We start from the raw sequence: 15,136 nt of genomic DNA on the forward strand, positions 1-15,136 counted from the left end.
GTGCAACCATAATAGAAAAATCATAGAAGACAGGGCTAAAAATTACCTTTGGAGGTCATTTAATCCTGCTGCTGAGAGGCTGGATGCTGCCAGGTGAAACACTGAGCAGCTTTACCAATGTAGAGATGTTGATGGTGTAAATTTGTGTTAGTGTAAATCCATCAGTGTGATATTTTTTTCTTATATTCAGACAAGGTAGCTGAAAGGGGATGGATTGCAGTGATAACACATTTTAGTTATGAATATTAATATTGAAGTAATTAAATCAGATTACTAGGAATTGTAGGGCAGGAGGATTCTTAGCCTGTCATTGAATCTGCTCCCCAGTTAGCATAGAAACCCTTTAATAAACATACGGAGCTGTCATTTAATTACAGGAGGGTTTGGAATAGCCCTTGCACGGCCTTGTTTTTCATCTTCCGTTTATTGAAAGATTATTTCATTTTCACTGTGGGATGCTGAGTGTGGATTTGAATGATAAAAATTGTTATGCAAGCATTATATTCCTGCATATCCCCCCTTGAATATACCTTAACGGAACCTTCATTGCCACACATGAAAGGAGCACTACACATGACCTGCTGAATTCTTTGCAGGGGGAAATTTTTGGCAGTTTCCCTCATTTATACCATAATTATTTAAAATAGGCCTATGGGGATGTGACGGCTCTCTAGATTCTGGTGAGCTCCTTTAGGAACATGAATACCAAACAGAGCTGAGCCAGTGCAAGCAGAAAATGTTGATGTTGACAGGACCAAGGTGATATTTGCATGTCATGAATTCGTGTTTTTCCATTTCCTGGCTGTAAGGACGTAAGGACTGGCTGCTGCTGCTTCCGAGCAGCTTTCTGTCCAGCATTGCATCTTCATTCCATGCTGACCATAAAATAATGGCTAGAGATCAAGGTAAACCTCCAGCATTCTCAGTATTTTCAGATTGGAGGATTTTTTTCTGCTTTCTGTGGGATGTCAGCTTGCTTATCCACTGTACAATCAGTGTTCTCCAAAGTGAAAAGATTCTATATGTTTTCCATTAAGCAAGTAGCATCTTCTGCATGGATATGTTTATCCTTTTTAGTGAGTCAAAAGGAGGTCTGTGAAGTCCCTGTCCTCAGTTTCTGAAGACAACTGTTATAATCTAGAATATATTAAAAAAAAAAAAAAAAGGCAGAAAAATGGAATTTTAGTTGTTGAAGTAAAGCACTTCTTATGCATTACATTCAGGGGTTATACGAGCGCTCGAGGTGTTGCATCTCCCGCTACTTCTTTACTTTAAATACTGCTCTATTTGTTAGATAAAATCCCTTCCAGCTGCTGTTTGATCTCAACATCACTTCTAAGCTATGACCCAGAACATAGTTAAGCTCTTACAGTATTAATACAGATGCTGGTTTTCCCTGGTTGTTTTCTGGGCAGAGGAAGCTCAGCAGATTTGTGGTTGGAAGTTTATCTGTAAGCAGTCTACAACTCAAGAGTCTGCAAATAAGGGAGGGCTTTTCTGTGTGCTCATAACCCTGTGTAAATGAGCAATGTGAGAGAAAACTATTTGGGGAAGGATAAAACACAAAAAGGTTTTATGACTAATGACATGAGCTAGGGATCATCTTGTTTGCAAGCATTGTGTTTCAGAGCAGTGGTTGCCTGACACACTGTAACATCTTCTTAAGCGCTTTATTGTAAGACAACAGTAATGTTATGGAAGTGATGCTAAGCTTCTCTACTGCTTTCCCTTTGGGAGACATTTGTTTTCAGCTCAGATACCGAAGCTGAAGCTTTACTATCATAAGTTCATTCTGCTTCAGTTTTAAATTGCTTAATTGTCTGGTGAAAATATGCCTGGAATGAGAATGGGAGTGGTATTGGGTACTCATTTTCCGGGTGGCAATTTTAAAATTTATTCTTTATTTAGAGCTCTTTACTGGTCTCCAAGCTGATTAAGAATAGATAGATCATGTAGTCCTACTCATAAATATTTTTAAAATTCAACTGTTGGTTTTTTTGTTTGTTTGTTTGTTTGTTTTAAAGCTTGCTGTTGCTGGTAACAGTGTTTCACTTTGTGTATTTTCAGTGCCTTCATCTCTTATGTCCTTGTCTGATTTTTCTGCTCGTTTTTTTCTCTAAGCTCATAGCACCACAGCAAAAAATATGCTAACAGGTACTGAAATATATATACATCTAGTCTGCATGTCAAGAAGTCTCACATAAATAAGGATTTGCTAGATCAAGCCTTTGGTAGGTGACCTAATTTTCTGTTTGATCAGATTACAAAAGGAGATTTAAATAACTCCTTCACACTTTAGAAGAGTTAACAGGCACAGAGGTTTCAGACTAAATCTTTAGCTGGTATGAACTGGAATTGGAAGGTTGTGAACTGACAGCAGAGTTGTGTGATTTGAAGCAGTAAAGGTCTCAACTCTGAACTCCTAACATACAAGTGCAGAAATAAAACTGAGAAGTAATCTTTGCCAAGAGGTATCATAAGAGGAGCTAATAAATGGTAAAAATAGGGTAAAATAAATGGAAAATTGCAGAAGACCTAGAGCTGAAGAGAATCCAGAAGGGAGCTTGCATGAAGTGGGCACAGCTGAGAAGGTGGACCTGAGCATGGAGTCCAGGCCCAAGCTAACATAGCAGTGGACCTGAACTCATAATCAGTGAGTTTAGAGAGGGCTAGTGACAATGAAAGTGCCTGCTTTATTCCCTCCAAAAGGATGGCTCCACAGAAAACAATTTTCTGTAGAAAACAGCTGAGAGATTAGACAAATTTTGCTGGGAGCTATTACCTATGCTAATGGCCATAATGGTGAGGGAGCTTCTGCGCACCTCCCAGGCGTGCTGCTGCTGGGAAGGAACCTGATTTGATGGGAGGGACCCTGTCATATACAGTTAATTGAATAAGCTGTTCATGTAAGTGCTCATTTGAGCTAGGCTCAGCGACTCTCCAGAGATGCACCCATCACTAGCTATGAACATCCTCATGCAGCAGAGCACACAGAACCTCAGATTACCTCTTTCCCTTTTTTTGTATGGTGCTATTTTTAATCCAGTGCCTTGCTGTATATTAATCATTTTTGACAAATTACTTCATGTTGTGTAAATTCCCGTGCCCTGCCTGTGCGTGAATATTTTAGCCTGTTGCAGTCTTGTCAGAGCAGTAAGTGACACCTCATTTCCCATCACCTCTGTTTCACAGGCAGGCTGGCATGGTGATTAGGTGTCACAGGAAACTGTGCACAAATTCATCTGTCCATTTAAACCAGAGAGCATCTTTCTTGTCAGTGCAGCTTTACGGAGTTATATCAACTGACAGTACTGTCCTGATACCCATGGCTTCCATACCATTAATCATCAGAGAGATAATTGTACTAGTTATGTGGTATTATGAGAACAAATGTGTTCCTGGAATTGATATCTCTGAGAAAGTTGAGTGGATCATTGAGTCAGGAGTGAGTACATGGTGAACTTCTATCTATATACATGGAGGTACAAGAGTCACAGCAGTGTTTTTGGACTGAGAGGATATCTTTTCTGTTACAGTCAGTGAGTGCTAATTTCTCGGGCTTCTACTTCTCTTAGATACAGGACTTTAATAGTAGAAATTCTATGTGACCTGAGAAATAAGTTATATGAAAGCTCTAAGGTGCTTTTAAGGATCATAGAATAGAATACCAGGTTGCAAAGGACTTCAAGGATCATCTGTCTAGTCCAACCTTTCTTGTCAAAAGTATGGTCTAGACAAGGTGGCCCAACACCCTTTTCAGCTGAATGTTAAAAGTGTCCAATGTTTGGGGAATTCACCGCTTTCCTACGGAGATTATTCCAATGGCTGATTGTTCTCATTGCCTTGTGTCTAATCAGAATCTCCCCAGGAGTAACTTGTACCCATTACCCCTCGCCTTTTCCATGTAACTCCTTGTAAAGATGGATTGTGGATCTATTCTTTTTACATAAAGTTATTGGGAACAGAGCAGAGTAGGAGTGATTTATATTCTCCATAATCAACCTAATTATCTGACGAAGGTCAGTGAGATTGCTTGTTACTAGAATGGACAGGATTTTGCTCTTCAAGCAAACCCGCCTAACCAAGCAGCACAGTGTGAGCACGTCCTAGTACAGTGCTGCCCTGGAGGAGAACTCGCTGAAAGCAGCTCTGTGCCCTGGGCTGTCATGTGATCAGCTGAACTCCAGAGCCTCCGAGCACCCTGGGTACATGCATCTGGTTTCTAGCACAGACTCAAGCCATGACAACATGTTTGATCCCTGGCGGAGGCTGAGGCTGGAGCCTCCATACTGGGAAGCTGCAGGCGAGGTGACGGCTTGTGGCAGGGGGCTGTGTGTGCCACCAGACCTCTATGGTGGAGACACCTCTTTGACTGCATCTTCCTGCAGAAGACTGTCTTCTCTTTATGAGCTTTCCAGTGGTGACTTGGTGGGGTAATGCATTATTTTGTGGAGTATTTCCAAAATACGGTACAAGAGCTTGGGGATGGGTTGGAAGAACTTAAGTCTGTGTTGCCTTTCTGTAAGATACCTTGTGTCTGAGAAGGGACCACATTAAATCACAGAAGTTTAGAATCAAAAGCAACCAGCAAATGGATCAATTCTAGCGTCAGTGTGATTTGCACTGCCCTTGAGAGGAGCAGAGCTGAGTGTTTAATGGACATTTGAGAGTGGCAATCTGCTGTGAGTACAGGTCAGAATGTGGCACAGGCTCTGACACTAGTAAACACAAGCAGATCTCTGTGGATAATATGAGTTCTTTTTTTCTTTTTGATTTTTAGAATCAACCTTGTCCTATGTTAGGCAGCTGGAGGCAAGAGTAAGACAGCTGGAGGAGGAAAATCGCATGCTGCCCCAGGTGGGTGACTTCTGTTGGTGGGAACAGTAGCTGGCAGCTAGACAGCAATGCTCGAATCTTCGGGCATGAGATAAAAACAGGTTTATTTGTCATGTGACGTTACTGCATTTGAACACTCAGGCTGATTGTTCGGATAATCAAAGGCATTCACATCTGTTTGTTTGTCTTTCTTGTGATTGAGTGGGGAATTTATTTAAGGCTATGACAATGCTGTCATCAATTTTTCTCCTTTGCAGGTGTTGATACCTTGCTAAGAAAAATTCACTGGAAGCTACTACTTATGATTAATTAATTTAAGCATTGAAAATCACAGTGAACTGACCCTTTATATTCTGGTTTTATTCCAAGAGCTTCTTGTTATTAAGTACTTTTTATAGCTAACTGAAACCTTGTGCTTTAAAAATGCAGTTGTTTTCAGTAAGAATAATTGACTTGGGTTATTTTTAATATTTGGCATAGTATATTAGTTAAGTAAATGCAAGACTGAAATTAAATTGAATACATAAGCAAATATGAAGTTGAAGATTTACCCAATATGTTTTTAAGAACAAAAGATTTTGAAGTTCATTAAGAATTAATCAAAGACAATTGTATTTTTTATATATACACATACAAACCAGTGTGTATTTCTTTTATATTTTGTTAAGTAATCCCTAGGAAAATCCATAAAGTCTCCAAATGTCTCTAAGTTGCCCAGTGGAAGAAAAAAGGAGTTGTATTTTGTTTAAATCAAACAGTAGTTTAAATGAAAACACTGGTCTGAAGAAAGAAATGCTTTTTATTGAACATAGAACTGTTACTTGACTGTAAAATCCAAGACAGCAGTGAAATGTAGGAAGAAGTAAAATCTACTGGCTCTGATTTATTCATTTGTGTAAGCCAAGATTAGCTGGAAGATCTCAGTCCCAAGTTAGCAATTTCCTCTCTTAAGGCAAATTTTAAGTAAGGTGTGGTGGGTATTTTTCCTCACCCTTAATATGACAGTTGGAAGGGCCTCTGTAGCTTTTATTTAGCTCTTGACTTGCAAGGTGACTTGTAGGTACCTTGATTTGTTCTGGAAAAGAAGAACAGCAAAAATGGCTAAATGTCCATCCATTAACACGTATTTAGTCTTCAAAGGAAAGACAAATGTTCTTCAGTGATAAAGAATGCTATTTTCTTGTCAAGAGTGGTGTTTAGGACAAATGTTAACACATATGCCAGAAAAATAGGGTTGTGGTTTCTCTTGGGTCTGGAACAGCACTGGGGGATAACTTGTGCATAACATTCTTTGTGGGCAAAATCTTTAGAAATGGCCATATGTTTTATTTGTTTGAGGTTTGAGGCACTCAGGTGGAGACCCATGAAATGCATTACCATGTCTTTCCAAAGACTAGAACACCCACATTGTGGGTGTTGAGTTAATTGAAAATACCTTAGATGGGTGCCAGAACCAGAAAATAGTGCTTGTGAAAATAGCACCTAAGCCCGTAGCTGTTATGAAAGTAACATAAACGAAATATTCTTGCAGGATTTTGAAGGGGAAGAACTAGGTGAGCAAGCCTGCAAACGGCTTTCTGTTTTTAAACACATGGGTCAAAGTTTGCCTTATGTTTGGTTTTGTTGGCACAAGGATCTGTAGTAGAGTTCTGAAAATTCTCCTGATATCTCTGGATACTTGATTATAATGACTGACAAGGGTTTATGTTTCCTGGCATATCTTACCTTTACTCCTGAAGGAAGTCCTTGCTTTGGAAAGAGGAAGGAAATGTGGACACCAAGCTTATTTTGACTTTGCATTTAATTACCTCAGCATTGCATTTGATTGCCTCGGCATTACACTTGCATAAATTCATATTGGAGGCTTGTTCTTCCTGTGAGTAACATCCTGAACGTGCTATCCACAGTGATCAGGCCCTGTCACAAAGACAAGGACGCTTGATGGAAATGCATAAGCTCCTGGCACTGGTTCGATTCCATTTAATGGGAGGCATGGGAGTTTGTGGGCATGAAGCCAAACTGAGTGCTTTTGACAAATCAGCTGAAAATATACGATGAGCTCCACAACTGATGAAAGTTTCTGGCACAGCTTTTACTCAGTTACAGTGTTGTCTTTAAAATTTCACTAGTGCCTTTTACTTTTTGCATAGAACCTCTCTGAGGGTGTCCTGGAGTCCTTGGAGGGTTTGGGAGCTGCAGGGGTGCACTTAGTGTGAGAGAGGGGATGACTCGCACTCGTGAGTGAGAGTCTTTGCCTTGCTTTCTGAGGCTTTCTCTCTCCTCCTGCTATGCTTCTTTTTCCTCTCTGCTTTCAATATCCTTTCTTTTTCCCCTTTCCTGCTTACATGTCACTGATAAAAATGCAGTGACACATTTGTTGTCACTCTTTTCAGAGAAATCACTCATTTCATTCATCACTTAGGTGTGGTTCTTTTCCAATTTATTTTGCTTTGCTTGTCTCCCTCCATACATTTTCTTTTCAAAACCCCAAAGACCTCTAATCTAAAGGTTTTATTAATATTTAGTGGCAAGAACATTTCCAGAGAAAATGGTTTTAAGTGCTGCCATCACTGTTCAATTGGAATCTGAGTTTTAGTTCACTCTGCTGTACTGAAGGGCTTTTTTTGCCAGGGGAAATGCAGTAACTCCACTGAGTCAATATTTTAGTTTGATCAGGTAACAGAAAAGGCATAAAAATGTGCATATTCACTTAATCCCTTTAATGTCTCTTCCTGAGCTGCACAGTTGTTCTGGTGGTGGTTTATAGCATAGCAGTAGGTTTAAGAGTTATGAGAAGCGCTAGCTGGGTTGTAGGTTTGCTGCATTGGTGAAAGCTGTAATAAGCTGTTTGAGTTTGTTGGGTTTTTTTGTTGTTCTTTTTTTCCTTCTCTCAGATAGCATGTAACGAGATATGGTCCAGACCCTTTCGTTTTCTGGCCACATACAGGATTTTTGTGCAAGAAGGCAGATACTTTCCAAGATTTATGGTATGCAGCTGAGTTTTCTGTTCAGAATGCCAAACTGTGCTGGCTGTGCCCGAGACAAGGGGTGGGCAGCTTGCCCTGGTGCTTCTCAAACAGTCGTGTAGGTAGGGATATGTGACAGCAGTGCATAAAGGCAAAAGCATTTGAGCAAGAATACTGCTGTTTTGCTGGATAGATTTCAGGCCAGAGTAGTTGCCCCAATGGGGCAGGAAAGCTCTCTGCAGCACATAGGCTCTGGCAGTGCCACTGCCTTTTGCTGTCTCAAAATGTACAGGGAACTACAGCATCACTGTGGATTGAGTTTTGCCACTAACATTAAAAAACTAATCCAAACATAAGAGTATGGCCAGTGCTCTCACTAGGACTTACTGGGAGAATGGGCTGATTCACCAGAAATCTGTCTATGGCCATTCAGCAAGATTTGGAAAGACTGGAGAGCTGGGCAAAGAGGAACCTAATGAGGTTCAACAAGAATAAGCATAGAGTCCTGCACCTGGGGAGGAACAGCAACATGCATTAGTACAAATTAGGAGCTGACCTGCTAGAAAGCAGCTCCGTGGAGAAGGACCTTGGAGTCCTGATAAGAAACAAGTTATCTGTGGGATAGCAATGTGCTCTTGTGGCCAAGAAGGCCAATGGTATCCTGGGGTGCATTAAGAAGAGTTTGTTCAGCACATCGAGGGAGGTTCTCCTCCCCCTCTACTCTGCCCTAGTGAGACCACATCTGGAGTATTGTGTCCAGTTCTGGGCTCCCCAGTTCAAGAGGGATAGAGATTTAATTGAGAGAGTCCAGTGGAGGGCTATGAGGATGATTAAGGGACTGGAATACCTGCCTTACGAGGGAAGGCTGAAAGACCTGGGGCTGTTTAGTCTAGAGAAGAGATAAGACTGAGAGGGATCTTATGAATGTATATAAATATCTGAAGGGTGGGTGTGAAGAAAGAGGGGGCCTTTTTGTTTTCAGTGGTGCCCTGTGATAGGATGAGGGGCAATGGATGCAAACTAGAACACAGGAAGTTTTACCTCAACATGAGGAAGAACTTCTTTACTGTAAGGGTTGCAGAGCACTGGAATAGGCTGTGCAGATAGGTTGTAGTGTCTCCTTCTGTGGAGACTTTCAAGACCCATCTGGATGCATTTCTGAGAGACCTGCCTTAGGTGGTCCTTCTCTGGCAGGGGGGTTGGATTTGATGATCTCCAGAGATCCCGTCCAAACTCTAACACTGTGTGATTCTGTGATTCTGTGACCGTGTCTGTTCATACTGTAACAAAGATATGTAGCAATTAAGAAAATATGTAGGGACCAAACAATGGATTCAGATCCCAGTTACAGCTTCCTGGGCTATGAGAGATCTGTCGTGTCAGTACATAAGTTCAGCTAACTGAAACCAGGAGGTCCTCCCAGACTTGATGTGGTGTGTAACTGCTATCCGTGTTTTATGCTGCGGGAAACAAGATCAGGATCTGGCATCCACATGTCAATTTACTGAAGATATCCCTGAATTTTCATAGAGGTATTATTTCAGGGCTGAAATGTAACAGAAATGTGGACATCTGTCATGTAATGACAGTGTATGCATTTGCAAAAGATATTCTTGGCAAGTCACCCAGTTTAAATTGCTTCAGTTCTTATTTGTTTCATGGGAGGATGGAGCAAGAGGCAGAGATGGAGAATTGTCAGACATTTCCCCCTTCTAACTCTTTGTCCTTGTAATTAAGTTTTACCTTCCAATGGAAGGGAAAGGAAGTTATTGCCAGGACACTGCTTCCTGAGTGAGCATACTGTGAGGGTCAGTGGGACCAGAGGCTGGATGCAGAGAGCTGAGCTCCCCGTGTCCACAGTGTGCAGCAGTAGAGCTGTGAGGCAAGTGCTGAGCTGGAGCCCTTTTGCAACCTCTCACGTGAGCTTTTCTACTTCCATCTCCTCATTCTTTCATTACAAGTCTTTTGGTCCTTTTCCATCTCTTTTTCTTATAGCTCTTTCATTTCCACTGTTGCTTTAGGTGTTGTTTTTTTTTGTTTTTGCATCTTTGCTAGCCTTTTCCAGTCCTGTTCTGTGTGTGAAAGGCCAGGCATGACCCTTAGGCACACATTAGTTTATTTTTTAAGTGCTTCCAACACTTTCCTTTTCTCTCTTCCCCCTTCTGTTAGATTGTCACATTTTATTTCAATCCATTTCCTGATCTTTCAAAAACTTTTTTGCTGAGATCTGTGTTTTTTATTTTCCCTCTGCATAGCATGGGTTTAATTATAAATCTATTTAGAAGTTGGGAACTGTTTGGTTAGTATTTTTTTTGGTAAAATATCCGTCACTCACAGTCCAATAATGTTTGTCTCCTCCCTTCCATAGTGTGTAGAATAGGGAATCCTTCAAGCAAAATGTAATTAAAACCCATTGAACAATGGGTTTACCTAATCATGTCATCAAATATTTGCTGGAAGTAAGTAAACAGAATCCATCCACCCTTTTTTTTCATATGCTCTCATCCTCAGTTTAAATTAACAGGTCATTAATGGAGCAACTTCATTTCACAGCAGCTGAGGTTGAGGGCAGAATCTTTGTCTCAGGGTGTCCTAAGCACAGTGCTTCCATCTTGGTTGACAAGGGCAGGCTGCATGACAAGAGCTTACAGGCTTGATGTTACCAAGATACAAATTCAGGAAAAACGTGGTATACAAAAAGAATTGCAGGTCAGAGAGAAAGCCAGATTATTATTTCTTACAGTTGACAGGAACATTCCCTAAAAAAATTGATACTGTTTTGTGTAGTGCGTTATTAATCCAGCACAGCAACATACTGCAGCTTATTGCTTTCTGTTTCTCCTTTCTCCTGCCTGTTTGAAAGAAGCTGACAAACACAGCCTGTGTTTGCTTTGAGCTAACAGGGAAATCGAGGTCTGGGGAAATCAGAAAAGAGCTTTGGAAATCAGGTAGTGATTGAACTGGCATAGCAGTTACCCCACAGGAAGGATAATGCTTCTCAGCAAACCACTTGCCTCTGGGAGAAAAGGCAGCTGGAGGACAAGGTCTTGTGTGTTTGTTGAGGTAGGTCTCCGATGGTAAGCGAACAGAGCAGTGCCCGGTGGACAGGAAAATTGTGTTCTCTCAGAAGCTTTGGTGAAGAGACTGCAAGTGTCCTTGGGGCAGAGCTGGGCTATGTTTTTTCCTCCTCAGCTATCCTTGCAGGCCATGGGGAGGTTGAGTCAGGCAGCGAGCAGCGTGCGTGGTTCTTCCCGCGGGGCTGGCAGATCGACTGCTGCTGGCTTGAGCTGTGTAGTGTGCTTTGCACTACACTGCTTTTCATTCATGACTGGCCTTATCAGCACTGTGGATTGAAAGAATGATGTTTTCTACTGGCTGAAGTAGCCAGGCTCATGATTAGTTCACTCCATCAAAGGGTTCTACACAGGGGGCTTTCTTCTGACCCTGACCAGGGTACAGCGCAGGGTTTGCCTCTGGCAGTACAGGAGAATGGCCTGAGTATCCTTAACATTTGGCAGTCAATGTGAGGGAGATGCTGAATTTCCATTCAGCTAATTTTTTGTTACGTGCTATTATGGGGTTGAGTCAGATTTCCTGTGCTCTCCATTCACTAGTCGCCTGTTGGCATTAGCTATTTTGTAGATTGACTCGCAACAGAAAATGGATCCACACATTTAGTGATTGCACTCTCTTACCATTGTGGCAAAATGCATGAAGTCTTACTATGTGGGTTTTACCTGCTTCAGACAATGTGCTTTTTGGAGCAGTCTAATCCACGCAGAGTACACGACGGCGTGCAACCCATGCTGTAGTTTGGGCACAGGGGCTGGACAGGGGCAATAGGGAAGGTTGGCCATATAGGATAAGCAATAAAATGAATTATTTCTCAGATGTTGGTGTTGTGCAGCACTGTTTATTCAAAACTTCTCAAGATGTTTAAAGTTAGTACAGATTTCAGCATTATGGAGCCATGACATCATCCCTCCTGTCTGATTTGGTTCCATTTCCACAGCTTTGTTACAGGATAATAACTTAAAAGATCTGTCCAAAACATGTGAACACATGGGATGCCTGCTTTAAGTGGCTGAATGCAAATGCTGTGTGTGGAGCTAGAGAAGAGGAGGAAGGGAACGGAACTTCTCCCATCCTTAAGGTCCTTCTCAGGATCCAGTTGCAATCTGAGTTGGGCGGCGGCAGGGAAGGGACTGAGCTCAGGGAAATTCAGGTCAAGTCCTGGTGGAAGGAGAAACATTGCCATGCTCCCCAGTGGCATGCAGTAGCAGTGACAGTAGGTCTGAAAAGCTTTCATAGTCTTCTCAGGCACCTTGTTTTCAGACACAGCCACTTTGGCAAAGTGCCTTTTCCTCTTGTTTTGCTTCATTGCCTCAGAAATTTGTCATGTAGTCAGTAGTGCTCAAATGCCTACAAGCTCACAGGACTTGCTGAGAAACAGGAGACCTGTGTTCAGGCTGGTCCCTTCCCCATCATTTGCTGCAATAAGCTTCCTCCAAATAAGGCAGCAGTTGCACTGCCCTTGTGGAGTGGCCTCCCCTGTGATGAGAAGTCCCTGAGGTGGAGAATGGGCCACCAGGCCTGTAAAACCTGCCTTATGTTTTTAGAAAAATTTACATCTCTTATGAGAGACAGAGGGAGGAGGATGTCCACAGGGGAAATAATTTTCCAACATGTGTTGAGAATGCTGTCTGCTTAAAGTAGTGTTTTCTCATCAAGTTTTTCATTCTCATGAGGGCAGACAGAAATGCACTGTGTATGGCACAGAAGAGACTGTGGACAGCTGCCTGGAGGGGGGCCTAAACTCGGACAATTTACAGGACTTTTGGATTTTCTCAGAGAATCATAGAGTTGGAGCTGTTCAGGTTGGAAAAGACCCTTGGGATCACCGAGTCCAACCATCATCCCTACATCATATTCAGGAGGCTTTACGTGTACAATCTGTACTAATTTTCCCAGCCTTCTAATAGCAAAACTTATTTATAAGCATTTTAAACTGACCAAAATCTTTGTTGGTCCTGGAGTAAGTAAAGAAACAGAATACTTTGACTTACAAAAAAACCAAAGATGACTGAGGGAATTTACCCTAAACCAGAATTGCTCCAATCTGCTTTATTACTCTGTTTCCTTCCTCTTACATTTCCTCTCCCAAAGTGTAGCATTAAGTCTGCCCAGTCACTAACAGATCTATAAATCCTTCCTAAAGAAAGTAAAGCCTGTGGCTTGGCAGGAGGGTGGCGCTGGAAAGAGTTCATGCAGCAAATGGGGTTTGATACTTAGACCCAAGGTACCTTTTCCCAGGGCTTAGCATCAGCAGCAGTCTCTTTTTTGTTGTTGTTTTGTTTTGTTTTAGGGTGTGTTTTTTTTAGTATGTGAGGTTCAGTCCTGCAGTCAGGATGCAGATGAGTGATGAGATTGAATCTCACCTGTTCAGTAGCTGTGAGGGTCCTCTCTGCCACATGTCCCCCTGGAGCTGCCGTGAGCCGTGAAGCACTAGTTACAAAGGTCTGGGCACATTCTGATCAAGTCATGAACAGTGTATAAACTTGCTTTAGGGTGGGGTACTTGTCAATTAAACATTTTCAGGCAGACTGGTTCTGTGAAGTTCAGCCTCCTGTCATCTCTCTGTGCCCTTTTCCTCCCACACTGTCATCTTTCCTATTGTTTAGATTATAGACACCTCCAAAAAGACTGCACCTTGCTATGTGTTTGCTCAGTGGGGCAAATCAGTGTACATTGGGGCACTGATTCTGATCAGAGGCTCTTTCCACTGTCATGATTTTTCCTTCAGAAATGCATTTCCCACACATTCCATCAGGAATTAGTGCTACATTATTTCTTTATATTTCCTACAGTGTTTCTTACTCTGTAAGAAAGAAACTTCTCCTCTCTCACTCTTTGTAATGTTTTTCTTCTTTCTATTTCTCTCTCTTTTTTTTAAAAAAAAACAACAACAAACAAAATTCTGCATGAAGAATGGCAGAGAAGAGCAGGTCAGGTCAAAAGCACCTCGGAAGCATCTACTCAGGCCACCTCTGTCGGTGCAGCTATCACATTGCTGTCTGTGGATGCAGCAGGGGTATTTTTAGCACTTCTCTGAAGCTAGCTGCCCGCTAAGGTTACTTCAGCTCTGCAGTCACTCCAGGAGGTGCTTTACAGCCTGCAAAGTTTGAGGTGACTGAACTGTAAGAGTTTAGGTAACTTGCATTTGTTTTGCAGTGTCCTGCAGAACCCTTTCAGGTGTTCGCTGGGAGGAAAAAGCCCTTGAGGTTGTCACTGTTGGGTATAAGTTGACATCTTGCAGGCGAGCGGGGGGACATGCCCTTGCACCAAGGCAACCAGAGGCAGGGGAGGACTGAGCTGGCAGCCTGGAGCTCCCTACCCCTTCTCTGGTTGGCTGCAGCTGAGCTTGCAAAACCTTGCAACAATGTTTAAAAATGTGAGCTTTGGTGAAGGAACAACTTTCGGAATTATTGGAATAAAATTAGTCTTTCTCAAAACCTTCCTCTGGAGTTGAAATCCTCTCTGAACCTCACGGCACATTTGTGAGACAACATACATACATTAAAAATGTTATTACGACGTCCTGATTTTCCAGAAGGGTACCCTCAAGGCCCACAGCGTTGGGGTGACACTCAGCAGTAGCATTTGATCTACCTCATGTGGATCTTGGTTACTGTGGTGCAGAAAGAGGGGCACCTTGGAGTGAAACATGCCTTCAGTGCTTCTCAGCTTTTTTTTTTAAAAAAACAAAAAACAAATTGACATCTGTTTTAATTAGTTACCAACACTTTTCTTTATTAAATAGTTTTTAATTTTTTGCGAAGGATCCCAGTAGGATGCCAGGAGGGGCGGAGGGGAGTTACTGCTCTGCAAACGAGCCAGCTAGCATCAGTGGACATGGCTCAGCCTCTCAGCAGTCTGACTCAGTGGTAAATGCTCTGAAGGTAACACTCCTCCGGTACAGTCCATGCAAAATGTTGTGTCTGTTACTCAATACATGTGTATTGTCCTGGCAACATTCCTGTGGACACCACTGGGATGTTACTGTCATGAGTGGGATTGTTTTTCTGTTTGTCACTCATTGCATCTGTAGACTGTCTGTTCCTTGGCCCTTGCAACAGGGGTGATTCCAGCTGTAGCTGCTCTCCAGATTTCTTACCCTTGTACAATTTTTCTTTAAAGCTGAAAACAGTGTTTTTTCTGATTAAGGAGGCCTTTCTGCTTCATCTAGGATACATATTTGTTCTCAAGTGGAATGTAAAGTCTTCCTATAATCCATGCAGAGAGAAGTACTTTCATGCAAAGATAAAACCAATGTG

At 42.0% G+C, this 15,136-nt stretch overlaps 1 protein-coding gene across 4 annotated transcripts in view; it reads left to right on the plus strand.

Annotated features, from left to right (window-relative positions):
* CCDC85A (coiled-coil domain containing 85A) overlaps positions 1-15,136 on the plus strand; it is a 77,596-nt gene that overhangs the window by 53,985 nt on the left and 8,475 nt on the right. For 2 of the 4 annotated variants that reach the window (XM_051615394.1, XM_051615395.1), the window contains exons 3-4: positions 4,781-4,857; positions 14,642-14,761. The exons of 1 other annotated variant lie outside the window; for it this stretch is intronic. In XM_051615394.1, coding sequence (XP_051471354.1) covers positions 4,781-4,857; positions 14,642-14,761 — 197 coding nt within the window. The remainder of the gene's footprint in view (positions 1-4,780; positions 4,858-14,641; positions 14,762-15,136) is intronic. One more of the 4 variants, XM_051615396.1, reaches the window with a different exon arrangement.

Source organism: Apus apus, chromosome 3 (assembly GCF_020740795.1).
Source record: "Apus apus isolate bApuApu2 chromosome 3, bApuApu2.pri.cur, whole genome shotgun sequence".
Taxonomy (NCBI): Eukaryota; Metazoa; Chordata; class Aves; order Apodiformes; family Apodidae; genus Apus; species Apus apus.